The following is a 27,323-nucleotide window of genomic DNA, read 5'->3' as shown; positions in this document are numbered from 1 at the left end:
TATCCCCTCCCTCTCCTCTCCCTCTCCGTCTGTCTCCCTCTCTCTCTCTCTCTCTCTCTCTCTCCTCTCCCTTGCTTGCCTACACCCACAGGTGTGTTTTAAGCCGCTGTGTTTATCTGCTGCAGCGTCTCTCTTCAACCCCACTTCCTGTTTATTCAGCAGTGCGACAAGCGAGACGGCGAGAGAGGAAACCATCAGCAGGGAGTCTGAGTCACGGCCAGAGTCTGAGAGCCGTGCTGGAAGCTTTTGTAACCAAACTTCAACATGCAAAGTCTGAGGGCGTTGGCGGCCTGAGGATTGTTGCCATCGGATACTCTAATGGCTCTGTAGGCTCCTGATGACGTTAAGAAATGCACCATGCGGGCCTCGTATATGCAAGCGGGCTTATGGCCGGGTGTAATTACATGGCTGTGGATTAACAGAGAGGGGTTTTAGCACACAGAGCAGGGAGACAGAGAGTGTTGCGGTGATTAAAGTCAGGAAGAACCCTAGATGAGGGTGACCCTAAGAGTTAAGCTGACCAGACTTAAAGATTAGACAGCATATCCATCCTGGAAGGGCTCAGATGCATACGCAGGGACGTATGGGAGGTGGGTGTGGAGAGGAGAGCAGGACTCTCTTATAAACGGTTCTTTAGTGCTATGTTTGGGAACAGTGTCATCGCCCCGCCAGCGCCTGTTGGACCAAACAAGGGACGACCCTGTGACCCCTGACCTTTCTGCTATCTGACCTCTGTGTGTGTGTTTGCGTGCACCAGCTCCTACCGGCTGCTGGAGTTGCGGAGGATGACCAGGGCGTCGGGAAAGCCGTCCAGGTTGTAGTCCCCCAGATGAAGGGCCAAGGGCAGGCCGGGGGCCCCGGGCACCAAGCCCCACTTAGTCTCCCCCTGCTGGAAGTCCGACAGCAGGGTCACCCACTGCAACACAAGATCAGCCGGCGTAAGGGGACCAGAGCTGGGGACGGCAGGTCACATCGACCATAATGAATAGAGAGAGAGAGAGAGAGAGAGAGAGAGAGAGAGACAGACAGAGAGAGACAGAGAGAGAGACAGAGAGAGAGAGAGAGAGAGAGAGAGAGACAGAGACAGAGACAGAGACAGAGAGAGAGAGAGAGAGAGAGAGAGAGAGACAGAGACAGAGAGAGAGAGAGAGAGAGAGAGACAGAGAGACAGAGAGACAGAGAGACAGAGAGAGAAAGAGAGGTATGTGTTGTCTGTCTGTCTGTGTCTTTGTGTGCGGTGTCTGTGTGTGTGTGGTAGGTCTGTGTGTCTGTGTGGTGTGTGTGTGTGTGTGTCCAGATGGGGGCCAGGTGCTAGTTGATGTAAATTATTCATGAATGTTAAACTGACACAGCAGGTGCAGTGTGTGTTTGTCATCAAACAGAACATAACATACCTGACACTAATCGATGTTAATGTGAAACACACACACACACACACACACACACACACACACACACACACACACACACACACACACACACACACACACACACACACACACACACACACACACACACACACACACACACACACAGTAAATCAGAAACTATATTTGTGTTCAGAAACTTATTTGTATTATGAAACGATGATCTTATCGTACCTTGCTGACAAAGTTGCTGCTTAAATAAGGCCCATTGCAATGCAACCCTCCTTTGGGCCCAGAAGGTTCACACATTTCATCCATAAACATGGAGCGCCGTTTCTTTTAGAGAAAAAGTCTCTCTATCGATGAATCACACGGACCAGCCCTCCCCGATCCAATCAACAAAACTGTGGCTGTTCAAAGGCCAACATATTTACACCAAAGTGAGGGTTGAGAACATAAGGAGGCTGCACAATCCTGCATGCGCTTGTCAGTTTGTGTGCGTTTCTGTGTGTTCATGGGTGTGCGTTTCTTTGGGTGCATGGGTGTGCGTTGCTGAGTGGGAAGATGCACATGCATCCAAATGAACCACTTCATTGGAGAAATAGATTAGGGCAATTGGGACGCAAGTTAATGCTTTTTGAAGGCACTGAGCCAGAGCATTTGAATTAAATCTTATTGTAATCCTGTAGACATGCTGCATTGCATGCATGAATAAATTCACCTCAACAGAACCCATCCATTCAAATGAATGAACTGGACAACTGCCTTAGCATTGAAAATATATATATTTATCTTTATTTAACCCGGTAAAAGTCTCATTGAGATGAAAATTGATTTAGGTGATCGATTTAGGTTTCACTCCCTGCTGCATCGCATCTCTTTGACTGCTGCCATGAGGCAACATCCTGGGGGGGGGCACAAGGACCCATCAGGTGGACTAACAGAGAGGCGGACCCACCAGGTGGACTAACAGTCAGGATGGTCCTTCTGCTGTCAGCCCAGCTGGCTCACCAGGGGAGGAAGGACCTCATTGACACCAGAACACTGTGATGGACCATCAGGAAGGAGGTGTGGGTTATTAGGACCAAGGGACTAGCGGGCTATTAGCACCAAGAGACTAGCGGGCTATTAGTACCAAGAGACAAGCGGGCTATTCGCACCAAGAGACTAGCGGGCTATTAGCACCAAGAGACTAGCGGGCTATTAGCACCAAGAGACTAGCGGGCTATTAGCACCAAGAGACTAGCGGGCTATTAGCACCAAGAGACTAGCGGGCTATTAGCTCCAAGAGACTAGTGGGCTATTAGCACCAAGAGACTAGCGGGCTATTAGCACCAAGAGACTAGCGGGCTATTAGCACCAAGAGACTAGCGGGCTATTAGCACCAAGAGACTAGCGGGCTATTAGCACCAAGAGACTAGCCGGCTATTAGCACCCAGAGACTAGCGGGATATTAGCACCCAGAGACTAGCAGGCTATTAGCACCAAGAGACTAGCGGGCTATTAGCACCCAGAGACTAGCGGGCTATTAGCATCAAGAGACTAGCGGGCTATTAGTGTCGTAGATTTCTATTAACGACTTATCTAATTCACTTCAACTAGCTATATGCAAGAGGAATCGGAGAGTCCAGGACAGGTCAAGTATAGATGGAGAGTTTATTGCAACCCGCAAACGAGAGACAATAAAGCCGAGTGGTATCTGCAAATACACTCCAGAATGACTCTTGTACTGCTCCTTATATCCCCAAACCTTACACAATACAAAGTTGGACTTTCATCAAACATTGATGTGCATAGCATGTTTTTCTGGGTCATACTGTGTGGATGTCAGCATATTCTCATGTCTTCTAGATCCCAACTGCGACTTTTGAACATATATATCTTTATACAGACAGAGATGATGCACACGTGTGAATGTCAGCATTGTCTTCAGAGAGTACATCAGATAGGAATAGACTGGACCCACTCACTGGTGCCACATGGCATTCTAGGGGAAAGGTGATCAGCTATTTTCCACTATTAAAGTATCTATATGATATGTAGGCTTAATAATAATCATAGTTTAACATAAAATGTAAGGTTAATTTCTACCATATTAGCACCAAGAGACTAGCGGGCTAGTAGCACCCAGAGACTAGCGGTCTATTAGCATCAAGAGACTAGCGGGCTATTAGCACCAAGAGACTAACGGGCTATTAGCACCAAGAGACTAGCGGGCTAGTAGCACCAAGAGACTAGCGGGCTATTAGCCCCAAGAGACTACCGGGGTATCAGCACCAAGAGAACATTAGCAAAGAGTCGTTATATGAGCACAGAGGAAAGATAGGAGGGAGAGAGCAGCATTGATGAATTATGAAGAAGAAAACTGTGAGACAGTTAGACGTCATGTAGGAGGCGTCCCCCATGCTCCTACCTCTTTGTTCCTCTGTCCTGCCAGGTAGATGGCACTGCTCCGGCAGGCCTCGTCCAGACACACAGGCAGCAGGTGGTCCTGGTGGCCGTCGCCATCTGAGAGAGTACGACATTCATACATCAATGCATTAGGAGACCGGTCATACATTCATACATTAGGAAAACGTTCATACATTCGTACATTAAAAAATTCATAAATTCATGCATTAGGAGACCGGCCATACATTCATACATTAGGAAAACGTTCATACATTAGTAAAACGTTCACACATTCATACATTAGAAAACGTTCATACATTCAAACATTAGGAAAACGTTCACACATTCATACATTAGAAAAACGTTCATACATTAGAAAACGTTCTTACATTCGGAAAACTTTCATACATTCATATATTAAAACATTCATACATTAATACATTAGTGAGATGCATGGGTCATACATTCATTCACAAGCGTTCTGGTTATTTTCAGAGCTATGACAGATGGCGATGTGAGGTCATGTTGTTGCGACAGGACTTTTTGACACTTTTGACATTATAATACCCACTCGCAGGGTATTTATATCACCAACATGAACACACAAAAGGACCTCTGAGCGGTTCCTTGGCGGCCTTACACCTCATCGCCGTGGTGACGACGAGACCGCGTGCACAGAGAATCTGGCAAGTCAGTAGCAGGTACTCTATAAAGGACCAGAGTCTGTACCAGGTAAAGTGGGCGTGACCCGGACTTTGCCGTACCCGTTCCGGCCCCGTTCTCGGGACTCCTCCGTTGGGGTACCGCAAACGAGACGAGACGCCTGAAAGGGTCCCGTGAAATTCTAGCTACACCCCCCCTCCTTTGATTGGTCGACAGAATCGTCACTTCCGGGTGACGTGGGGATAAAAACAAACGAACAGTAGCCTCGAGGTATTATTCTTTACAATTAACTTGTCGCATAAAACGCTTGCTTGGGCGAACAAGGAGGTGGAGACGTTCGTCTGCATTCTTGGGGAGGAAGACGTTTTTTACGATGTTTACGTAGCTGCCGCGGCGATCGACATCCGGCCTACCACAAAGGGTACTGTCGGCAGTGGAAACGCGACCTTGGAACTGAGCTGGGCTATACCGCCCCCTCCCTAGCGCACCTTTGCGATCCGATCCGTTCCGCACCCTGCAGTGGAAACGCGGCATATAAAGGACCAGAGTCAGTAGCAGGTGCTCTATAAAGGACCAGAGTCAGTAGCAGGTGCTCTATAAAGGACCAGAGTCAGTACCAGGTGCTCTATAAAGGACCAGAGTCAGTAGCAGGTACTCTATAAAGGACCAGAGTCAGTAGCAGGTACTCTATAAAGGACCAGAGTCAGTACCAGGTACTCTATAAAGGACCAGAGTCTGTACCAGGTACTCTATAAAGGACCAGAGTCTGTACCAGGTACTCTATAAAGGACCAGAGTCAGTAGCAGGTACTCTATAAAGGACCAGAGTCTGTACCAGGTACTCTATAAAGGACCAGAGTCTGTACCAGGTACTCTATAAAGGACCAGAGTCTGTACCAGGTACTCTATAAAGGACCAGAGTCAGTACCAGGTACTCTATAAAGGACCAGAGTCAGTAGCAGGTACTCTATAAAGGACCAGAGTCAGTAGCAGGTACTCTATAAAGGACCAGAGTCTGTACCAGGTACTCTATAAAGGACCAGAGTCAGTACCAGGTACTATATAAAGGACCAGAGTCTGTACCAGGTACTCTATAAAGGACCAGAGTCTGTACCAGGTACTCTCTAAGGATATGGTACCAGAGTCAGTATCAGGTACTCTCTAAGGATCTGGTACCAGAGTAGGTACCAGGTAATGTTATGAAAGACTCATGTCTATGGTGCTATCTGATCAATGAGTGCTGAAGAGATCCACTGCTGCACCACCACTGCAGCAGCAGCCCAACCACCACCACCGCCGCCACCACCCCAATCACCACCACCCCAACCACCAACACCACCACCTCCGCCGCCGCTGCCCCCCCCGCCCCCGCCGCCCCCCCGCCCCCGCCGCCCCCCCCGCCCCCGCCGCCACCACTACCACCGCCGAGACCGGGGAGCGGGGACCTGGACTCAGGAGCCCCCGAGCCCCCAGGATCAGCTGAGCTCTAAGTGGTGTGGACGTCTCCCGAGGTTAGCATTCACACCGTCACCCGGCAGCTCAGTGAACCGGCACAGCGCCACACGCAGCAGACGCTGGTTTAGAGATCTGATCGTAGCATTCCAAATGAAGAGGAGAAACTGGTTTAGAGCTCTGATCGTAGCATCCCATATGAAGAGGAGAAACTGGTTTAGAGATCTGATCGTAGCATCCCATATGAAGAGGAGAAACTGGTTTAGAGATCTGATCGTAGCATCCCATATGAAGAGGAGAAACTGGTTTAGAGATCTGATCGTAGCATCCCATATGAAGAGGAGACACTAGTTTAGAGATCTGATCGTAGCATCCCATATGAAGAGGAGAAACTGGTTTAGAGATCTGATCGTAGCATCCCATATGAAGAGGAGAAACTGGTTTAGAGATCTGATCGTAGCATCCCATATGAAGAGGAGACGCTGGTTTAGAGATCTGATCGTAGCATCCCATATGAAGAGGAGACGCTTGTTTAGAGATCTGATCGTAGCATCCCATATGAAGAGGAGACACTGGTTTAGAGATCTGATCGTAGCATCCCAAATGAAGAGGAGACGCTTGTTTAGAGATCTGATCGTAGCATTCCATATGAAGAGAAGACGGTTTAGATATGAAACCGGAAGCTCATTGGATTCAATAAAATCATTTTACTAAAGTAATATTTAAATAGGGAGGATAACTCTCATGGATTGATATAGAGACAGAGAAAGAGAGAGACAAAAGCTGTGCTTGCGTCCACGTGACCTTAAAATGTGCATGAAAGTAAAAGGGAAGAATGAGAGAGAAAGAGAGAAAAAGGGAAAGATGGAGAGAAAGATAGAGCAAAGGAAAAGGGGGAGAGAAAGATAGAGCAAAGGGAAAGGGGGAGAGAATAGTGGTTGGGGGGAGGAGATATTTAGACTCCATCTGTACTGGCTAGGCTAACCCTCATTTACACTGACTACATTCTGGGTAGGGGTGATCCCATTACTGCTCATTAAGGGGAGAGATACAGACAGAGAGGGGGAGACGGCGAGAGGGAGGGAGAGACAGATGGGACAACATGGAGGAAGAGCGAGATATACAGAGAGAACAGAGAACAGTCAGAATGAAAGAGAGAAGATGGATGGAGGGAGCGATAGTGACGGAGAGAGAGCGGGAGAGAGTGAGGGAGTGATCAAGGCTACTAGGTAGTGAGAGGAAGAAGCTGACGGAGCAGTAGATGGAGGAGGTGGAGAGGGAGTAACGGACCATAATGAGATGAGGGGGGACAGAGGGAAGGGAGAGCGGGGAGAGAAAAACAGCGTCTGTTACCAGTGTAGCATACTGGGTGGCACTGGCACTGGCACGCACACACCACTACACAAAACATGAATGCATGTATTTTAAAACGCTATCCTTTTGCCAGCAGTAAAGAGCCCTCAGTATCAGTAAGTACACACAGAGTAACCCCCCCCCCCCCCCCCCGCCTCAGCCCCTCCACTAAGCTGACGTTCAGGGACCAGCACTGCTTTCTAGTACGATGAATTATGCATTAGATGTGTCGCACAGGAATGCAATTAGCTCAGTGATAAAGCAGATGAGGTTTGACTGGGCATCCATTTAGAGCAAAGTGGTGCTGAATGAGATAATTCTGTGCATGCAGAGGTTACCACACAAACATCACACAGCTGGAAGCCCAACCCTAGGGTGCTGAAGGATGCAGGGGGTTCAGCACCTCTTTAAACCTCCTGCATGGTTCCACCACCCCAGAGAGGACACCCCAATACCATGTTCACAGACCAGTGGTCTGACCTCAACGTCCCAGTACCATGACCACAGACCAGTGGTCTGACCTCAACGTCCCAGTACCATGACCACAGACCATTGGTCTGACCTCAACGTCCCAGTACCATGACCACACACCAGTGGTCTGACCGCAACGTCCCAGTACCATGACCACAGACCATTGATCTGACCTCAATGTAGGTTTGAGGATGTTGAGCTGCTTTGCCTCTGCTGGAGACATGTCATGACGGTGGAAACATCTCAACGTTCTTCCTCAGAGGTAGCTCCTCTCCTTCCTGTCTTGGTAGCGATAATGTGCAGCATGACGATAATGTGCTTTTACCGTCCTGTATGTTGCTGTCCGTCTCATTGGCTACTCTACCTCTCCATCTGCTCCACAGCATAGAGAGAGGGAGACAGAGAGAGAGCTAATGAATATTGGGATTTTCTATTTCTATCAAGTATCCCAACTGAAATGTCAAATTAGTTCTATGTAGGTTATTCCCGAGTGACGCTGTATGGTGCACTGTATGGTTAACAGTTTTAATCTCTGTCATGTGATCATATCCGTCTCTGGCTGACAGGTCCAGAGGGTTGGTCAACATTAGAAATACCAGGAGATGAGGGAAACTGATGGAGATACAAAGAGCCAGAGGGAGATATAAAGAGGAGTGAACAAACAAAGGAGGAATGGAAGAGAAGGAGGGAGTCAGAGGACAGCAAAGTGAATAGGGCAGGTTATTGTGATCTGTGAGCTCAAAGACCTCCTTAAGGTCTCCTTAAGGACTTGTTATGATCTCCTTAAGACCTCCTTAAGGACTTGTTAAGACCTCCTAAAGTTCTCCTTAAGACCTCCTTAAGGAGGTCTTAAGACCTCCTAAAGGCCGATTCATACCTCCGGATCCGGACGAAATTTGTCCGTCCTTACCAAACGTTGTCGCCGGGACTACCTATGAAGGTATTATTGTAGCAAAAGTCTTTAGCACCTGTAACTGCAGAATTTGAATGCGTACACTAAAGTCACAGTCAATTTGAAGTCGTATATATTTATTTTGCATGTGTACTCTAAAGTCACAAATGTGTAACAGTACATTTGTAGTCGTAAAAAAAATATAAATATTTTTTATACCATTGTAAACACAAAATAGGGTCTACGAGTACGCTAATCTGTGTTACAGGTGCACAAATCCTTTTGCTACAATTATTGCAGCGCAGTTGGTGCAAAACACATTCGCACACCCGTGTTTCATAATCTGAGAACGTGCCCAAAAGGTGTGCATTCGTAAACCCAAATTTGAACAAATGCATCAGAAGTTGCACATCTGTGAACGCTATGTTAATTCAGCATTTTAATGAGCGAGCACAAAACCATTTTACAACTGCTCGAATCTGCTCCTGCAAGTCTCAGCTGTGGGGTTTTTTGCAGGTTGTTTTGCAACACCCCTAGGTGGTAAATGTGTAGCAAAAGTATTCGTATCCGTAGATGACAGAGCGTCCGTGAGCGGGACAAAATAGTCCCGCCCATAATTTCCTAATCCAATGAAAATCGCCGGCAGGGATGCATTTCTCAAATTACAGTGACGGCTGGTGGTGATTTTGGGTGGGTGGGCTAAAGAATGCATTACATTTATCAATACTTCACACAGGGCTCCAGACGCCATGAGGTCACCTTTATATCTCTGTTCATAACTTTCATATAATGTGAATGATTTTTAAACAAGATTAAGGTGTAGAGAAAGGCATTTCTTTATTTGAAGCACAATTATAAATAAAAAGAAAAATAAGGTGTTTAAAGTGCTTCACTGAGCTGAAATTGAACATTTCGAACTAAACCATTAAGCAAAATAAAACTTTTTTTGTGCTTAAAGTATTACACAATTAAAATGTTGACTGGTCTCCCTTTGCGCAAAATGCGGCTGTAGACGATCACACACTCTTTGGTAGAGACGTCTGTGTCGCCGTCAATCATGAAGGACATGTAGGGGTCCTTTTACATTATGTCATTTTACATTATGTAAAATGAAATGACTTAGTTCAAGGGAATTCTCCCCAAAGTATTGCATTAACATTTCTGAATTTATGTTATGGCGACCATTAAAATACATTCAAGGACATTTGCGGCATGTTAATGAAATACTTTGGGGGGAATTCACTTCAACTAAGTCATTTCATTTAACATAATGTAGGATACCCATCTCCGTTCAGTAGGACGCCCTCTTCACTTCTCCAGAAATAAACGTATCCCGTGCTGAGTATGCTGCGATCTTTATAGCTCCATGGCTGGCACGGGGTGGGTCCCAGTGTAATTTGAGAAATGCATCCCTGCCGGCGATTTTCATTGGATTAGGAAATTATGGGCGGGACTATTTTGTCCCGCTCACGGACGCTCTGTCATCTACGGATACGAATACTTTTGCTATACATTTACCACCTAGGGGTGTTGCAAAACAACCTGCAAAAAACCCCACAGCTGAGACTTGCAGGAGCAGATTCGAGCAGTTGTAAAATGGTTTTGTGCTCGCTCATTAAAATGCTGAATTAACATAGCGTTCACAGATGTGCAACTTCTGATGCATTTGTTCAAATTTGGGTTTACGAATGCACACCTTTTGGGCATGTTCTCAGATTATGAAACACGGGTGTGCGAATGTGTTTTGCACCAACTGCGCTGCAATAATTGTAGCAAAAGGATTTGTGCACCTGTAACACAGATTAGCGTACTCGTAGACCCTATTTTGTGTTTACAATGGTATAAAAAATATTTATATTTTTTTTACGACTACAAATGTACTGTTACACATTTGTGACTTTAGAGTACACATGCAAAATAAATATATACGACTTCAAATTTACTGTGACTTTAGTGTACGCATTCAAATTCTGCAGTTACAGGTGCTAAAGACTTTTGCTACAATAATACCTTCATAACTACCCTTCATACCTCCGTCCGGTTTCAGCGTTGTTATTGATGTTACGCAATACATCCTCTAGAGGGCAGTGACTGTCGTTTCACAAATTAACGGCATCGACAATCGCAAACATGGCATCTGTAGAGATGATTCTGCTTTGTTTCATCCGAAATCGGCAAAAAAAAAAGTGCAAAAAGTGTAGGCCTAGGCGGCGGTGGCATAGTGACACCCCTCACCAACCCGCAGATTATCTCCTCAAAATGTTGTTAAATGACCAGTTACAACTCATTGCCAAAACAGGGGACCAATCAAATAAAAAGGTCAGGTATATGGTATAATATAAGTATTAAACGTCAAACACAATATACAGTATATACATATCAGATATTATACTACACTATCTATTTTCGCGAATGGTCTGACCTCTGACTCTATACTGCCGCCTCGATTTCCGGTGGTATTGCTCCGTTTCTCCCGGAGCACTCCAGATTCGTAAGTTCAGAGGCGACGGACCCATTGACAGACGAAACACCTCCGCGACCGGACGAAATGGGCCGTGTCCGTATTTACCGTAGGGTGTGAATGGGCCTTAAAGGTCTCCTTAAAGGTCCCATGACATGAAAATCTCACTTTATGAGGTTTTCTAACATAAATATGAGTCCCCCTAGCCTGCCTATGGTCCCCCAGTGGCTAAAACTTGCGTTTGGTGTAAAACGAGCACTAGCTGTTCTGCTGGCCTTTGAAAAAACGGAGGCTCAAGTGCGCTGTTTGGAATGTCTGTATTTAGGAGGTCACCAAGAATCTCAGCTCCTCCCCTTACTCTGCCTGGCCCGCCCAGAGACGTTGGCCCGCCAATGAGACTCGACCGTGCGAGCGCCACATGTGTGTGTGTGTGTGTGTGTGTGTGTGTGTGTGTGTGCGTGTGTGTGTGTGTGAATACACACACTGTAACGCAAGTGTTTCTTGTCGGTTCTTTGACATGTCTTGTATTTCCACAACGAGACTGTTGTGGGGGTTATCTGAGCCATGGTTGAGAAGGAATTGGGGGAAAGGAACTTTGGCTTTGACTCGCTGAAGTACATGAACTGCGACATGCCGCCGGTTGCCGCGAGGCACCATCGCCCGGCAGCGGGCAGCCGGCAGCAGGCAGCTCGCGGTTCAGTCGACTTCAGGTTGATGTGAAAGTGGAAGAACCAGAGACGTCGCAGAACCCGACAAAGTCGTTTGTGATTCATAATATCGTCTGGAGGCGCACACAGCTTTTGGCCGTGATAATATGTATTAAATGATATAGATTTCTATGTATTATATGATATTATTTAGATATAGAGCTCCAGGTGTGTTGTACACTTCCTTGTTATTTGGATAACCGTTCTGCTTTTGGTGTTATGGCGCATAACACGTCGGACTCTCGTCTCTGGTATTTCTACAACGAGACTCGTATTGGGGGTAATCTCAGCCAAGGTTGAGAATGAATTGGGGGGAAGGAACTTTGGCTTTGACTTCCTCAAGAACATGAACCACGACATGGAGGAGAAAGGGATTGTTGGCGGCGAATGTCTCCCGCTTGAGCCCCGCTGAGGGACCACCGGCGGAGGCGAAGGTGCCTAAGAGCTGCCCGGCAACGATCCCTTTCTCCTCATTGTCGCGGTTCAGTCTACTTCACATTGATGAGGACGTTGAAGAACCAGGAACGTCGGAGAACCCAACACGGTCGTTTCAGATTCATAATATCGGCTCACACAGCTTTTGGCCATGATAATATATATTATATGCTATAGATATCTATGTCGGCTATATGATAATATTTAGATATAGAGCTCCAGGACTCCCGTGTGTTCTAGAATATTTACAGAACACGGCTAAAGGCTGTGTGCGCCTCGCCATTGCGATACATCCACTGTAAACAGAGCGCATGGTACCGTGGCTGCAAGCTGCTCAGGGCCACCCTCCTCCTTGACCCGCCTCGCTCCTCCTCATTTGCATTATAGCTACAGACACCAAAACAGCGCATTTGGGGGAAGCTCAATGTGCGACTGGCTCGGAGTGGCTGTAACTCTGCACCACGGCTGAATTTCGGGAACGTCTTTGAATACTGTGTTAGTTGCCCACTAATACCTATATTAAAGAATACATAAAATAGCATGTCATGGGACCTTTAAGGTCTCCTTAAGCTCACCAAGGCAGCGTCAGGAGGTGATGTTCAGGGAGATGGGAAGTAGAACACAACACCTACCTACAGATATAGAACATTGCGGACAAGAAGGCAGTTCCACAGTGACATACACACTCACGCACTCTTAAAGGGAAACTTCACCCATTTCCATTAAGCTTTGTATCGTTAGAAACCCACTCATATTTTTGAATGGTCGTGCATCATTCCCTTATTTTCTGGAGAGACTGGAGAGATCCGTATCGATCTCCAACACAATACAGACCTATTAGAGCAGTGCCAGTGGGTGGGACTTCACCAGCAGAAACTAACATCCACAGCGTCTGAATGCAAAAGACGCTGCAAAAGTTCACATGCAAAAGTTCACCATTTCGAAAGGAATACAAACGAGGACTAATTCACTGAGTTCACCAACGAATACTCTTCACTAGAAATGTTGTCTGAAATGATTTTCAAGCAGTCTTGCGGTATCAGCTTGGTAGATGGAACAGCGAGGTGTCCGATAGGCGGAGATCTAGATAAGCGGGAGTGGCCAGCGAAGCTGGGCATCGTGGTGCATGTTGGGAGTTGTTGTCTTCAATCCACAAGCGGCAAAAAGTCACTTTCTGCCTTTTCTCGGTCAAGACGGCACCAAATTAGAATTTTTTTTATTATTCGACTACATATAGGACCCAATTTCAATACATATTCCTGCCTCCACCGGTGAAATGGTCCTTTAAAGAAACATATGCAGAGCACGGCTCCAGGAGAGTGAACTCTGTTATACACCGGGGCAGAGCACGGCTCCAGGAGAGTGAACTCTGTTATACACCGGGGCAGAGCACGGCTCCAGGAGAGTGAACTCTGTTATACACCGGGGCAGAGCTGTGAGTCCACACAGACTGAACCCTGGTCAGGGCTCTCCTCCGTCTTGCTCGTGTGTGTGTGTATTTTATGTGTGTGTGTGTGTGTGTGTGTGTGTGTGTGTGTGTGTGTGTGTGTGTGTGTGTGTGTGTGTGTGTGTGTGTGTGTGTGTGCAAAAGCACAGCACCACAGATGTTCTAGGTCGCATCTCTGTGGTGCATTATGGGTGAACGGAGGGGGACATTCCTTCACTACGTTTTAATGGACACCCCGAGCTACTCAGTGATTGGTTGATCAATCTTGGCAATACAGACTCTCCATCTGTGTTTGCTGCAGGCTGTGTGTGTGTGTTGTTCTTTGTGTCCTCAGGGTTAACTCTTAGGGATAGGGTTAACCCTTAGGATTAACCCTTAGGGTTAAACCTTAGGGTTAGGGTTAACCTGAGGGTTAGGGCGAACTCTTAGGGTGAACTCTAAGGGTAAGGGTTAACCTGAGGGCTAGGATGAACTCTTAGGGTGAACTCTAAGGGTTAGGGTTAACCTGAGGGTTAGGTTGAACTCTAAGGGTGAACTCTAAGGGTTAGGGTTAACCTGAGGGTTAGGTTGAACTCTAAGGGTGAACTCTAAGGGTTAGGGTTAACCTGAGGGCTAGGGTGAACTCTTAGGGTGAACTCTAAGGGTTAGGGTTAACCTGAGGGTTAGGTTGAACTCTAAGGGTGAACCCTAAGGGTTAGGGTGAACTCTAAGGGTTAGGGTTAACCTGAGGGCTAGGGTGAACTCTTAGGGTTAGGGTGAACCTCAGGGTTAACACACACTTATTCACAGAAACCCATCCTGCAGGAAAACAGCCGGCTGTGGGGAGCCAATGATTGAAACAGCAACCTTTAGGTAACAAGCATTACCTCCTGAACCTCTGCCAACCCTGATCCCACATTCAGGACACATTATGAGTGAGACGGAAAACACTGCAGCCAGCGTCTTACTGTGGTACACTGGCAGTGACAGACGCAAAACACCATGAACTCACTAATGCACACTTACTAATAACGGCCTCCCGAACACGGAGAGGTGCAGCGACAGAGGGCGGCAAACCTACCAATATCAACAAAGGAGGACTGGCCCACGATGACGGACCCCCTGGGGACTTCAGTAGGCAGGATCTCTTCCCTGCTGAAGTTCCCTTGCTGAGAGAGAGACAGACAGACAGACAGACAGACAGACAGACAGACAGACAGACAGACAGACAGACAGACAGAGTTAACAGAGCATTACTTATGGTAATTGCAGAAGTTACTGGAGTTGCACTTTGCCAGCAGATGGGACTCAGGCTTGTTCAAAATTGAACCAAGAAGCAGAGCCCTGCGGCCCTTCAGCACTAATGCCGCGTTTCCACTGCAGGGTGCGGAACGGATCGGATCGCAAAGGGGCGGTAGGGAGGGGGCAGTATAGCCCAGCTCAGTTCCGAGGTCGCGTTTCCACTGCCGACAGTACCCTTGGTGGTAGGCCGGATGTCAATCGCCGCGGCAGCTACGTAAACATCGTAAACAACGTCTTCCTCCGCAAGAATGCAGACGAACGTCTCCACCTCCTTGTTCGCCCAAGCAAGCTTTTTACGCGACATGTTAATTGTAAAGAATAATACCTTGAGGCTACTGTTTGTTTGTTTTTATCCCCGCGTCACCCGGAAGTGACGATTCTGTCGACCAATCAACGGAGGGGGGGTGTAGCTAGAATTCCAGGGTACCCTTTCAGGCGTCTGGTCTCGTTTTGGGTACCGCAACGGAGGAGTCCCTAGAATGGGGTCGGAACGGGTACGGAAAAGTCCGGGTCACGCCCACTTTTGGCGGTGGAAACGCGATCCGACCCGCACCTTTGCGATCCGATCCGTTCCGCACCCTGCAGTGGAAATGCGCTATTAGACTGTAAATGAAGGATTTGGTGCAATGAAACAGCTAGAGACACAGGGGTGAGGAGGAGGAAAATGGACCTATCATAACGAGGGGAATCAAGTTCTGCTCGTGTCTAAGGCATGCACACGCACTCGAGGGGAGGAGGAGGAACGGTGATGAGTGAGCTGGAGGTGGTGCTGACAGAGGGATTAAGAGTGATGGAGATAAAGAGAGAGAATTCAATAGAACACTGCATACTGTTAGTGACCTTCTAGAGCCTGACGTCTCAGCTGGTTCATGATCTATCCATCAGAGCGCAGAGCTGAACAAGACCACGTTACCAGAGGGAGCGAGACGGCCAGGAAGTGGAGGGAAGGAGGAAATTAACAGCAACAGAGCCAGGTGGACAAGTCTCTGTGTTCTTTATCAACACTTGAGTGACACCAACCCAACACACAAAACAGATTTTGTGTGTGTGTGTGTGTGTGTGTTAGGGCCCGACCGATTTATCGGCCTGCCGATTTAATCGGCCGATTATAGCCTTTTTGAAAATAATCGGCATCGGCCAAAAAGACGCAGATTACAACCGATTTATTATTATTTTTTTAAATGTTATTGCGATTAGTATCCTGCAGATTGCACTCCTACTCGCCTTGCTAACTAACAACTTTAGCTGGAGTAAAAAAGAGGAGATTGAATTTTACCATACAACATGAAAGCACGCTCGCTCAGGCAGCTGCGCGCTCACCTCACCAATGTACACAAGACGCGTTGTTTGAGCATGTTGTGCCTGTTTTTCTTTAGGTCCCAGGCCATGTTAATTTGTTATACTGTAGACTCTAACGGTGAGACCATACTGCTCAGCACGCACGTGTTAGTCACTGCTCACGAGCGCAGCACATTGGGAGTTAGTTATTTATTTTACATTTTACATTACACTCATTTTTGACTGTAAATGTATTCTAAAACACTCAAAGGTTCTGCATTCAATTCACATATTCGTCAAAAGTGTTTAAAGTATATTTAAGGTATCAAAAACTACGTTTTATATATATATATATATATATATATATATATATATATTTTTTTTTTTTTAAATCGGCCGATTAAATCGTAATCGTAATTTTTCTCTGAAAATAATCGGCATCGGCACTCAAAAATCAATATCGGTCGGGCCCTAGTGTGTGTGTGTGTGTGTGTGTGCGTGTGTGTGTGTGTGTGTGTGTGGAGGACTCAACAAACATAGATCTAGAGCACAACCTCCTGACACTGGATGGATGTGGGATCAAGATGATTGGTTCAATGGGTGAACTGGTGCTGATTGGATGCTGAGGTTAATCTGGCTTCCAGCTCCACGGCGCCCTGTAGGACTCATGGAGGATGGATGTTGTCCTACCATGATTTACAAGTAAAGACAACCCATCCATGCTGATGTTTCATCGAATTCAGACTTAGAGAACTTGATTCATACCAGTCACACATTGCTCTCCTCAAAGATAGTAAACATAACTTTTTGGAGGTATTCTGTATCAGAATGATTAAGGTTCTTAGCAACAAGGAAAATATCTAACGTGATTTGAATCAAATAAAGGCAGAGCACTTTTCGTGTGACTCATGACTGCAGGACCTCCGTGGGAAACCTGAAGCACACCCTATGAGGAAACATTATGATGAGCTTTAGAAAGGCCTCTCGTGGGGAGGCGGTCGTGTATATTTACACATTTAAAGCTATTTGTTACACTATAACCTGATTTGATGCGTCAAGGGTTTGTATTCTGCGTTCACAGCGGCAAAAAAGCATGAAATAAGCTCTGATGTGCGCAGGTAGAATTTGAATGTTTTTCCGCCACTTAAACCATAAAATATCCAAATGATGTAGGCGATGTTCAAATAACTGCTTCCCATGTGTCTCCGCCAGAGTGCCAGAGAGGGGACCAGAGTCCTTTAACCGTCTGAAGCTTGCTATTCATCCCTCCTCCTCCACCAGGGCCTGCAGCGCACCAGCCTCTCCATGTAAAGGACTTTAAAGCTCGCTGCACCAACAATGAATACCAGAAAAAAGGGACGATTTTAGAGAGGAAGATAATATGCTTCACTCTGCAGCTTGTGTGGAAACCTTCCTGAGAAGGACGCATGAACACATTTCTTATGGAGGAAAACATGATACGTGTCTGCAAGCGTATGTGCGCAGAATGTATGAATGGGGTCGTTAAACTACTGACACTAACCATACCCTGACTGTGGAACCAGCTAACCAACCCAAACCAGCTGACCAACCCAAACCAGCTGACCAAACCAGCTGATCAACCCAAACCAGCTGACTAACCCTAACCGGCTAACCAACCCAAACCAGCTAACCAACCCAAACCAGCTGACCAACCCTAACCAGCTAACCAACCCAAACCAGCTGACCAACCCAAACCAGCTGACTAACCCTAACCAGCTAACCAACACCAACCAGCTAACCAACCCAAACCAGCTGACTAACCCTAACAACTAACCAACCCAAACAAGCTGACTACCCCTAACCAGCTAACCAACCCAAACCAGCTGACCAACACAAACCAGCTGATCAACCCAAACCAGCTGACTAACCCTAACAACTAACCAACCCAAACAAGCTGACTAACCCTAACCAACCCAAACCAGCTGACCAACCCAAACCAGCAGGCCAACCCAAACCAGCAGACCAACCCAAACCAGCAGACCAACCCAAACCAGCAGACCAACCCAAACCAGCAGACCAACCCAAACCAGCTGACCAACTCAAACCAGCTGCCTCCTCTACCCTCCTCCTCTCTGCCTCCTCCTCCTCTCTGCCCTCCTCCTCTCTGCCTCCTCCTCCTCTCTGCCCTCCTCCTCCTCTCTGCCTCCTCCTCTCTGCCTCCTCCTCCTCCTTCTCTCTGCCTCCTCCTCTCTGCCCTCCTCCTCCTCCTCTCTGCCCTCCTCCTCCTCCTCTCTGCCCTCCTCCTCCTCCTCTCTGCCCTCCTCCTCTCTGTGCTGCATGCTAACCGGCAGCGTGCTAACCGGCAGCGTGCTAACCAGCAGCGTGCTAACCAGCAGCGTGCTAACCGGCAGCAGGATCCTGACTTGTCTGCTCAGGGAGCGCTGATGCATGCTGGGTAGGAGGGGGGGCATCTCGGATCCCTACGGAGGGAAGGTGGATCACCTTACCTTGTTGATCCAAGTCTCGAAATGGTTGTCCTGGGTGGTCAGGAACAGATCTGCAGTGGAACAGGGGGGCAGAGAGTGTTTTAGATGACCATATGTAGGTATGGTGTTCAGAAGTGGACTGGTCTGTAGCCGTCCATCAACATGCACTTTTATACTCAATACTTTGATTCTGTAACGCTTTGAAGTGTAAAGTGCTGAGCTGCATTTATAATGACAGCATGCAGCTCTCACCATCAGAGACCTGACTCCTGTGGGGAACTGGACCTGGATACAGAGGTGGAGGAAAAACACTATTGGCATCGGTCAACCTCGCCTTAGGTCTGCCCTATAGTAGGTCTGCCTACAGTAAGTCTGTCCTACTGTCCTACCGTAGGTATGTCTTACAGTAGTTCTGTCCTACAGTAGGTCAGACCTACAGTATGTCAGACCTACAGTACAGACGGGATAACTGGACGTGTCCTCCAAGCCTGCGCTGACCAATTAGCCAACGTTCTCACGGTAATATTTAACCACTCCCTCTCCCAATGCACCATTCCCTTATGCCTTAAACAGTCAATTATAGTCCCTGTCCCCAAGAAACCCCAACCCTGCTGTTTAAATGATTATCGCCTCATTGCCCTGACCTCTGTGGTGATGAAGTGTTTTGAGAGACTAATCAAAACCTTCATCCCCTCCTCCTTACTTGTCACCCTGGACCCCTTACAATTTGCCTACCACCCTAATAGATCTACAGATGACGCCATAGCCCACATACTCCACACTACCCTCTCCCATTTAGACACCAGGAAAGGGGCCTATGTCAGACTGCTATTTATTGATTATAGCTCAGCATTTAATACGATAGTCCCCTCCAAGCTGGTCACTAAAATGAGAGATCTCGGCCTGCATTCCTCCCTTTGCAGGTGGGTCCTTCATTCCCTGACCGATAGATTGCAGGTGGTTAGAGTGGGCAATCACATGTCATCCCCCCTCACCCTCAACACCGGTGCCCCCCAGGGCTGCGTGCTGAGCCCTCTGCTGTATTCCCTTCACACCTACGACTGCGTTGCCACCTTAGACTCCAACATCATGGGCAAGTGCGCTGATGACACAGCTGTGGTGGGCCTGATCTCCAACAATGACGAGACTACCGCTCTTAGGAGCTTTTAGTGGACTTCAGCAAGAAAAAGCAGAGGAGCTTCCAACCTCTCAGCATAAACTGAGCCCTGGTGGAGAGGGTTGACGGCTTTAAATACCTCGGTGTTCACATCACACAGGACCTGTCATGGTCCTGTCACACCAACACCGTTGTGAAAAAAGCCTGTCAGCGTCTCTACTATCTCATACAACTAAAAGACTTTAAACTTCCACTCAGTGTACTCAGGACTTCTACACCTGCACCATAGAGAGCATCCTGAGCGGGAGTATGACCACCTGGATGGGGAACGCCACCAAGAAGGATCAGTTGGCTCTGAGGAGGGTGGTCCGCTCAGCTGAGAGAACCATCAGGGCCAGCCTCCCCAACATGCAGGACATTAACATCAAATGATGCAGAAAGAGCCCAAAAGATCACTAGTGATGTCAGCCACCCCAACAACAGTCTATCTACCCTGCTTCCTTCAGGGAGACGCTGCCGTCTGCTGAGGGCCAACACAGAGAGGATGAGGAGTTTCTTTCCCCAGGCCATCAGACTGTTAAACCAGACTGAAAATGTCACTTAGCCCACCACCCAGTGACCACCCAATCATTATTATAATCTTGCACTTTATATAGTTGAATTACAGCCGGACTAGTACATAAGAATCTCACTACGCATTTCCCTGTACAATTGTGTATGTGACAAATAAATAAAACTTACTAACTAAACTAACAGTAGGTCAGTCCTACAATAGGACCGACCTACTGTCGGACTGACCTACTGTAAGACTAACCTACTGTAGGACCGACCTATAGTAGGACCGACCTACTGTACGACTGACCTACTGTAAGACTGACCTATAGAAGAACAGACTGTAGGACTGACCTTTAGTAGGACGGACTGTAGGACTGTCCTACAGTAGGTCGGTCCTACTATATGTCGGTCCTACTGTAGGTCGGTCCTACAGTAGGAAGTCCTACAGTAGGTCGGTCCTACTGTAGGACCGACCTACAGTAGGACAGACCTACTGTAGGACCGACCTACAGTAGGACAGACCTACAGTCCGTCCTACAGTAGGTCGGTCCTACTATAGGTCGGTCCTACTGTAGGTCGGTGGGTCGGTCCTAGTAGGTCAGTCCGACCTATAGACCGACCTATAGAAGAACGGACTGTAGGACTGACCTATAGTAGGACGGACTGTAGGACTGTCCCACAGTAGGTCGGTCCTACTATATGTCGGTCCTACTGTAGGTCGGTCCTAGTAGGTCGGTCCTACAGTAGGTCGGTCCTACAGTAGGACAGACCTACTGTAGGACTGATCTACTGTAGGTCAGTCCTACAGTCCGTCCTACAGTAGGTCGGTCCTACTATAGGTCGGTCCTACTGTAGGTCGGTGGGTCGGTCCTAGTAGGTCAGTCCTACAGTAGGTCAGTCCTACTGTAGGTCGGTCCAGCTATAGGTCGGTACTACTGTAGGTCGGTCCTCTCACATTACAGAGGAGGATAGAAAGGAAACGTCCGAGGAGAGGCCAGGGAGGGGTTGAGGCTCCTTGGTGTAACCCGGGTTACCTAACTATAACCAATGATCCCAGCTTTTAAGGCAGGATCATTGGTTTGGGTTAGATAACCTTGGTATAACAAACCTTGTATACCACATACCCAGGAAACCAGTGGTCACATTTTCTCTCTTGGATGTGTCCTGTTCAACTCACACCAAGATGGCAGCTGGAAAGGCAGCTGGAAAGTCTGGTGTGCTTGTAGAGTTTTTAGCATACATGATTTAAAAAATATTTTTAGACACTGGACCCGAAATCAGGTTTGAAAGGCAGTTACAAAACTTTTGTGACAATATAAACAAACCTTTACTTAATAAACAGTTTGGTTATGGCAAGAAATTCCTCATGGACACATTCCTCTATCCATGCTGGTATCCAGCCAAGCACAACGATAAGAACGGCGACAAACGGCAAGTTAATGGCGGAAAGTTGATCATTTGCATCTGCCTGTTACTATCTGGGGATATACATCAATGCCCGGGTCCGATGCCGAGAAATACGATCTCAAAAAGGCCCACGGCAGGTGCGATGGTCTGAACGAATCAACGTCGGGAACCAACTTTTCTCCATAGTCCGCGGCGCAGGGAGTGGAAGCAGGTTGTTGTTTCATATTATTGTGTCAAGAATGGTCAAATAAAAATAAAAATCAATCAATCAAACCTTGGTGTAATTTAGGATACCGAACTCTGACCAATGATCCTGTCTTTAAGCCTTTTTTTGGTTTTAATCGCAACCTGTCCTTTTAACATTCTGCTGTGTTTATACTTCTAATGTAGGCCTGCTCGATTATGGAAAAAATCATAATCACGATTATTTTTGACAATAATGAAATTATTATTTCAATTATTCAAAAGGTTATTCAAAAGAATATTATTGAGTATGAAAATATTATGTATTTATTCAGCATCTCTCCCAAAAAGCACTCTGTAACTGCGAACTTTGAAATTTCGCCTTAAAACTTACACAAAATGGTCAAATAGAAAATATTCAAATCTAAAATAATGTTCTGATATGTATCCAGCTGCACTTTCTATAAATAAGTTAATAATTTTTTTTTTTTTTGAAAAACTTGATTATATTAGTTTTGTGATCATTTGACGCTAAAATCGAAATTTGCGATCACAATTAGATTAATCGCCCAGCCCTATTCTAATGTTGACTCAAAGTGTGTGTTTGCAAGGATGGAGATTTCGTCATTATAAATAAAAGCTGCTCTCTTTAGAGTCAATCTTTTAAAAGGACATGAACTTTGTGGTTAGCAAAAGAAATCAAGTTCTTTAGAGATCCGCTGACACAAGGTTCTGTACTCTGGGTCACACCGTGGGAGACAGTTTGCCGCCTGGATACGTGATGCCTTTAACATAGTGGACTCAAGAAAAGCTGCTTCACCAACCTGAGCAGTGGTTCTCAACCTTTTTTGAGCAAACGCCCCCCTGACCTTACCCAGATCCTCTGCCCCCCCCCCCCACCCCCAATACAATTTTAATATATATGTGTATATATATATATGTGTATATATATATATATATCACCGTAGCACCCCCCCCCCCCCCCCGCTCGGAAGACCTGTCCAGGGCGCAAGTTGATTTCGAGCCGCCTAGGGCGCCGAAACGGCCAGCGCCGGCTCTGCCTACAGGTGTGGGTGAGAGAACACACCCCTCGCTCATCAGCTGAAGCAGCAGACCTGGTGGACACCTTTGTGACTGCCAGGCCTTCCAGAAGGAAGTACTTCCTGGGCCCACCACAACATGACTGGAGAAGACCATACCAAGCCGCCCAGCAAGAGCCGGAAAATACATCTACTGGTATGTCTGGGGGTGGTAGTGGTCGTGTGGTTAAGCCCCCCTATAGCCCCAATAGCCCCAGTGTTAGCTCCACTTCAGCTAGAACACCTAGAGGCATTATTTGTCATGGTTGTGGTCAACAAGGTCACATTAGGCCCAATTGTACAGCAAAGAAAATGTCTGATTCTAGACTGTGCTACCTACCTGGCCCTAGCAAGCACACACATTGTACTTCCTCTGACGTCCCAGTGAAGGTGAAGGGAAAGACTTTTCAAGCTTTAGTTGATTCAGGCAGCAGTCAATCTTTTATCCTCAAGTCTTGTTTAAAGTCTGATTTCCAACCCCGGGGCAAAATCAAGGTCCGCTGCATCCATGGTGACGAGTCTGAGCACCAGACCAGCGAGGTTCTCATTGAGATTAGAGGCCAAAAGTATCTTAACCGTGGGGGTTTTAGATAAATGTCCACATCCTGTGATTCTAGGCCAGGATGTGCCAGTTCTTATTGAGCTACTTCAGACTGTTAACACAGTGAATGCATATGTGACAACCAGAGCTCAGGCTAGAGAGAAATCAAATGATTTGTGGTCTGAATTACCATATGACTGTTGCCCTGGTGGCAAATTTAAGAAGTCCAAGGTGGAGAGACGCAGAGAAAAAGTGACACGTACCGCATTGCAGGAAAGTAGGCCCTCCCCACCACTAGAGGACAATGAAGTGTTGGTGGAGGATTTTGCTAAGCTACAACTAGAGGATCCTACACTTAGTTCCTGCTTCTCCGCTGTCAAAAACCCAGATGAGGCTAGGGAAGCAATGGAAGAGGGTAGTACATGTTTTGCAGGAACAACGAGAAGCTTTACAGAGTGACTGCAGACACCGAGCAGTTGGTAGTTCCTGAAGTTCTTCGGGCCAAGGTTCTACATCTTGGTCATAGTATTCCTTGGACAGGCCATCTAGGCAAGGAAAAGACAGAGAACAGGATCCTGAACCGATTTTATTGGCCAGGGTTCCAGAAGGATATTGCTGAATACTGCAGGTCTTGTCCAGAGTGCCAACTGTCAGCTCGCTCCAAGAGAGGGTTAAAGGCTGGGGTAGGCTGAGTTCCTGAGCACCCTCGACCTGTGTAAGGGGTACTGGCAGGTGCCACTCTCCCCCCAAGCACAGGATCTGACAGCCTTCAGAGCTCCATCCGGCCTATTCCAGTTCCGGGTCATGCCTTTTGGCCTACACGGCGCAGCAGCGAGCTTCCAGCGCATGATGGACGAGGTGCTTAACGGCGCTGAAGAATACGCTGCTGCGTACATTGACGACGTGGTCATCCATAGCAGTTCCTGGGAGGCTCACCTTCAACACCTGAGCGACATCTTCCAGCGGATCCATCGGGCCGGGCTGGTAGTCAACGCCAGTAAATGCCAGCTTGCCCGATCTGAAGTGTGCTACCTGGGCTATGTCCTGGGTGGTGGCACCATCCGTCCTCAGGTCAGCAAGGTGGAGGCCATCCACGGCTGCCAGCCACCGACAACCAAAAAGGGGGTGAGATCCTTCTTGGGGCTGGCTGGCTGGTAGAGGTGTTTCATCCCCAACTTCTCCAGCCGAGCTGCTTGTTTGACGGAACTCACTCGGAAAACCAGTCCCAACAAGGTGGTCTGGACTCCCGAGTGTGAGGTCGCTTTCCGGGACCTGCAGGAGTGCATGTGCTCTGAGCCGGTGCTGCAGAGCCCTGACTTTTCCTTGCCCTTCACAGTGCAGACGGACGCTTCAGGCCTAGGCCTAGGGGCTGTGTTGCTGCAAGGTGAGGGGGGGAACAAGATGCCCGTGCAGTATGTGAGCCGCAAACTTTTCCCTCGCGAGACTTGATACTCTACCATCGAGAAGGAGGGTCTCGCCATTAAATGGGCCCTTGATACTATACTTCACGGTGAAGTACAGGGCTGGTAAAGACAATTTGATAGTAGACTTTCTGTCGCGTCATGAGATTGACGCTCCTTCTTAAGGGGGGGGGGGTGTGTGACGGGGCGTATAGCTTCTGTCAATGTTGCCTGTGTGTGTTTGTCTTGTTTGACTATGTATTCCGTTACCTTCATACTGTTTTAAAATCATTTATCAACCATGTCATTTATCATGCGCTCACGGCAGTTTAATACAATCTTGCAAGTACCATCATTACAACGTTCTGTTTAATACCATTTACCATTAACGTCACCTGTTCTGTTGCAATAACCATTCAAACAAGTATGTCGTTGTCAAATTCCATGTTTGTTTATTTAGTTTAAAAGTTACATGTTAACACAGCGTAAATTTATTAGGGTTTGTATTAGGGAATGTGTGGCGTCCACAGGGTTTAAATTAACGTCATAACTTCCGGGTAAACCGGAAGTGACCCCGAGTTTTTGTAATTATGTTTATTGCAGTTTTTGTATATTTTGGCTTTGCCAAATTCTAGCATTAGTACACGGTTTACCGTGCTTAGGTTTCTAGCTTATAGAGGGGAGAATTGTAGCTGTTTAAAGCTGTTTAGGTCAGTGGTTTTCAAACTGTGGGGCGCGCCCCCCCTGGGGGGCGCCAGAGTTCTTCAGGGGGGGCGCGACGTGAGAAAAAAATAAACCCGAAAAAACCCTGAAAGTCGATGATTCAAATCATCAGTCGTACTTCAACTCAGGGTATCTGCAGGTTTCAGCAAGTCAAATTTAAGACTTTTTAAGACCTTTTTAATACCACCTTGAATGAAATTTAAGACCTTAAACCCGCGATGGCGGGGGGGATCCCGCTGTATTACAACCCAAGCATAGCATGTGTGTCACTCAATGAGACTCATTCAATTTTACTTTCTGTCTGTTTATTGAACATAAAGTGATACTCCAGGGCTCCGGACTAACTTTTTCCTTGGGTGCACTGGTGCGCCTACATTTTTAATTTGGGTGCACCAGCACGTATTTATGGTGCACCCAAGTTGTAAGTTGTTGAGAGGGGGGTGACAGCGTCTGGGCCCCCGGGCAGCTGCACCGGTTGCACCGTCGATATTTACGCCACTAAATGCCTTCAGTAAGACCTGGGGGGTATACCACGAACCTCGTTGAACATACCCAGGCTTTCTTGGGAAAACCTGGCTCGACAGAGCCGCAACTCGCAATCACAGTTAAATGGTACCACGACGCTCACTTTAGATTAAATTAGTTGAACCAGGTTTTCCGCTTTAGGTTCAATGCGCGTTCACATAAAAGGGGCGTTTCTCGCGTCATTTGAATCACCCTTATGCAAAATAAATCGCGCAAGAGCGTTGTATTTCATCCAAGGCGAGCAATGTATTATTATGAACTCCTACGAGGAATTCAAAGTTCAAATCACAGCCAAGGGGAACACGGTTGCCCATAATATGGCTAGGGTGGCGTGCTGGCAAAAATAGCCAACCGTGTTCATTCGTAAGTGAAAAGATTCTGCATATTGTCTACAAAATATTATGTATCATCATCCCTTTTACCCCCATATATGTGGGGCCCCATGAATTGCGAGCCCAAGTACCGGGAATGCACTCGATCTCCGACCCAATATCGGACGTGCACGTCAAGTTGCTTGCTTTTAGTGGCGTGGTTCAACGTCTCAAATATCAAAACAAAATCAGCCTTGTTGACGCTGCAGATTCGCTCGTTTCGGATGAAAGGCGCTGGTCCGAAGCGAGTTATATACGCCGTTTTGTCCCTTCCAGCAGTAAAGGTGCTCGCGATTTGAGAGTCAGGGAACATCAAACCGAAGAGATCTCCTATCCCCTCATTCGAGTTGTATGACTGGTGCTTGACCACTGTGTTTAGAATCCACAACACCTCCGCTTTCAGTGTTGGTGTCGCACCAAATGCTACCCTCAGGTCAGTGCTAGCAGTGCGGACCGTCTGCGGCGGTGGCGCCGGGGCAGAGATGCAAAACGTAGAAATGGCTGGGGTCTGTGTGTGGTTCCTGGCAGAGGTTTTATGTTTTTGGCTCTGCATATGGCTGACGACAGCCTTAATCCCCATGGTGCCGAGCTTGAATGTAGGCTACTTTTGCACGGAATGCATCTGGCCTGTTCTGGGTTGGCAACGGACGCTAGCCAACCTCGGAAACGGACGTCTTCCAGCCAACTGACGTTGAACTTGCATTTACCCATTGTTGCAGACTAGCTAGCAAGCGCGCAGACATCCGTTTATATATGCAGCTAGCAAGAAAGTAGCCCC

General features: G+C 47.3%; 1 protein-coding gene and 1 long non-coding RNA gene across 4 annotated transcripts in view; one reads left to right on the top strand and one right to left on the bottom strand.

Moving 5' to 3' along the window:
• itfg1 (integrin alpha FG-GAP repeat containing 1) overlaps positions 1-27,323 on the bottom strand; it is a 144,543-nt gene that overhangs the window by 75,446 nt on the left and 41,774 nt on the right. For 2 of the 3 annotated variants that reach the window (XM_060072274.1, XM_060072276.1), the window contains exons 7-11: positions 18,897-18,929; positions 18,666-18,715; positions 14,699-14,786; positions 3,781-3,875; positions 765-916 (exon numbers count right to left, since the gene is read on the bottom strand). In XM_060072274.1, the coding sequence (XP_059928257.1) occupies positions 765-916; positions 3,781-3,875; positions 14,699-14,786; positions 18,666-18,715; positions 18,897-18,929 (418 nt within the window). The remainder of the gene's footprint in view (positions 1-764; positions 917-3,780; positions 3,876-14,698; positions 14,787-18,665; positions 18,716-18,896; positions 18,930-27,323) is intronic. The other variant, XM_060072275.1, reaches the window with a different exon arrangement.
• On the top strand, positions 26,157-26,503 carry LOC132472601 (uncharacterized). Its single transcript, XR_009529116.1, has 2 exons — positions 26,157-26,343; positions 26,394-26,503. It is a non-coding gene; the product is annotated as an uncharacterized LOC132472601 (long non-coding RNA).

Source organism: Gadus macrocephalus, chromosome 14, assembly GCF_031168955.1.
Source record: "Gadus macrocephalus chromosome 14, ASM3116895v1".
Classification (NCBI taxonomy): domain Eukaryota; kingdom Metazoa; phylum Chordata; class Actinopteri; order Gadiformes; family Gadidae; genus Gadus; species Gadus macrocephalus.
Note: the sequence above shows the minus strand (reverse complement) of the source record. Positions and strands in the feature narration are given on the sequence as shown.